The following is a 2,559-nucleotide window of genomic DNA, read 5'->3' as shown; positions in this document are numbered from 1 at the left end:
TGTGCAAGAGTGACCTGGCGTGTGCAAGAGTGCCCCGGTGGGTGCAAGAGTGACCTGGCCTGTGTGAGCGCGCCCCGGCGTGTGCAAGCGTGACCTGGCGTGTGCAAGAGTGCCCCGGCGTGCGCGAGCGGGACTGACCTCTGCGAGCGCGCCCCGATGCAGGGGGGGGATGTGCGTGGCATGTGCAAGCGGGGCCTGGCGCGTGCAAGTGTGGCACAGGGCGTGCAGGTGGCGTGCCGCCTCTGCGAGCGCGGCCTGCGCAAGCAGGCCCTGGCGCGTGCAAGCAGCGTGCTGCGTGTGCAAGCAGGCCGCAGCGCGTGCAAAGCGTGGTGCGGCGTGTGCAAGCACGCCCTGGCACACGCAAGCGGGGCCCAGGCTGCGCAGGCAGCAGGCACAGGTGCAGCAAGGCACGTGCAAGCGTGGCAGAGCGCACGCAGGCGTTGTGCGAGCGGGGGGCCCTCGTGCGAGGGTGTCGCAGCATGCACGAGGGTGTCGCGGTGGATGCGAGCTCAGCGCGGCGTGTGCAAGCGTGAGCTTGGCCCGGGGCGTGCGAGCAGGGCCTAGTGCCGGCGGGGCGACGGGACATGGGGTGCCGGCCTGCGCCGCCACGGCCCGACTGGCCCCCAGCCTTTCCTGCTCCTCCAGTTCCCCTTTCTGTAGTCGCTGCGCGCGGGCCCGGCCGTCCGCCTGCACAGGCGCACGCCCCGGCACACCTCTCCGGTACACATCCTTCCGGGCACACACCTCTCCTGTGCACACACAGCCACACCTCTCCGGTACACCTCCTCCCAGGCACGCGGATGCGCGCGCGCGGGGGCAGATGGGGGCACGCACACACACGTGCGCTCGCGTCTACGCTCCCGCAAAAGCATCCCCTGCGCACACCTGCACGCCTGTAAGCACGTCCTCGCTCACACCTCATGCACATGCATCCCCTCTCCTTCCGGGCACATCCACCAACGCACATGCACCGCTTGCACACAAAAACACACGTGCGCATGCAGATCTTGCACATGCACATGTGTGCACACACACGCATATCCTGCAAGGCACCTCTCCTACGCCTACCTCCCCAGGCACGCGTGCATGTGCAATCACACCCAACCGTGCATGCACGTGCATGCCCCCCTTGCCCATAGCCACAAACACACTGTCCCAACACCCGTGTCCCCTGCTGGACACACAAAATGCTGCACCTGGGCCCACGCATACGGTCCTGGAGCCGTGCATCTCCTGGACAGGTGTGCACATACACACACACACGTGTGCAAATGTACAGCCTGCACCGGGGCTGGGCTGCATGCACACGCCTGCTTGCGCGTGCACGCACACGGTGCACAGCTGGTACACGTGCGCATACTCGCACGTTGGCTCTGCTGACACACTTGCCCAGGCTCCCCCCTGCACACACACACACACACACACACAGAGTTGTGGTGCTCTCTGCTGTGCGCACTGCCCCCACATGCGTGTTGATCTCATGCACACCCGCACACCCCCGCCTGCCCACGCAACCCGCTTCACAACTTCCCTTTGCACGCCCGGCCTGCACAGGCGCCGGCGCACAGGCCAGCGCGCACGCACAGTCGTGCCCATCACGCGCGCGGTACGGCCTGCAGCAAAGCCCGGCGCACACGGCGCACAGGGCACACGCGTCCTGCGCAACGCGCGGCCTGGTGTGCACGGCGGCAGCGCAACCGCAGCACGTCCGGCCCCAGCATCCCAGTGTGGCCACCTCCGGCATGCGCGCGTGTGCCTGTTGCACAAACACCCGCGGGTGCCAGCGTGCCGCCCCGCTCCTCCTGGGGGGCCGGGGGGGAGCCCAGGCGTCCTGCCTGGCTCACGCTGCCCCTCTCTGGCCACTCAACCCCACTTCCTTCCCGGCGCAGAGGCCGGGCATCCTTGTTCCCAGCCCCCGCGSTCTCGCCGCCGGGCCTCGCTTCCCTTCCGGGTGTCAGGGAGGGACCCGGGTGTCCTGAGCTGACCGCGGCACCCGTGCGTTGTGCTTGGCTGCCGCGCTGCAGCCCTGCCTGCCTCGGTTTCCCTGGGGGGGCTCTGCTGGGCCTCGGATGCCTGGGTCCCCTCTCCCTGGCCCTCCCCATGTGGGGCACCCTGCGCCTGTCCCTTACCGGGGCCCAGCAGGGTGTCGCGGGGGGGGCAGAAGGGGAGGCGGGTGTGCGGGGCTCCCTGGGGGCAAGCGTACAGGCGGGGTGGCCAGGGAGGGGACATGGGAGATGGCTTGAAGGGGGGGATGGGGGGGGAGGCAGGACTGAGCCCGTCCGGCGTCTCCCCAGCATCCGCAGTGTTATGCAGAAGTACCTGGAGGACCGGGGGGAGGTGACCTTCGACAAGATCTTTGCGCAGAAGATCGGTGAGCTGGGGGGCCCGGGGGAGGGCGCGCGGCCCGGCACCCACCCGCTGGGCGCACCCCTGCCAATTCGGGGCCGCCCGGGTGGGCTGGGGACAGGTCGGGGGGGGGGAGGTGCAGCCGCTGGTGGTGCCGGGGGGCTGGACCGGGGGTCCCGGCCGGGGCAGGGTGGGCCGCGTGGCGTGTCCCCC

General features: G+C 69.8%; 1 protein-coding gene across 2 annotated transcripts in view; it reads left to right on the top strand.

Annotated features, from left to right (window-relative positions):
* The first annotated feature begins 2,293 nt into the window (after nucleotides 1-2,293).
* The window catches only part of GRK2 (G protein-coupled receptor kinase 2), a 10,624-nt gene continuing 10,358 nt past the window's right edge, over nucleotides 2,294-2,559 (top strand). For both annotated transcript variants that reach the window (XM_026067817.1, XM_026067807.1), the window contains exon 1: nucleotides 2,294-2,371. In XM_026067817.1, the coding sequence (XP_025923602.1) occupies nucleotides 2,308-2,371 (64 nt within the window). In that variant the 5' untranslated portion in view covers nucleotides 2,294-2,307. The remainder of the gene's footprint in view (nucleotides 2,372-2,559) is intronic.

Source organism: Apteryx rowi, unplaced genomic scaffold (assembly GCF_003343035.1).
Source record: "Apteryx rowi isolate R43461 unplaced genomic scaffold, aptRow1 scaffold_1046, whole genome shotgun sequence".
Classification (NCBI taxonomy): Eukaryota; Metazoa; Chordata; class Aves; order Apterygiformes; family Apterygidae; genus Apteryx; species Apteryx rowi.
The sequence above is the reverse complement of the archived record's forward strand: the minus strand, read 5'-3'. Positions and strand labels throughout refer to the sequence as shown.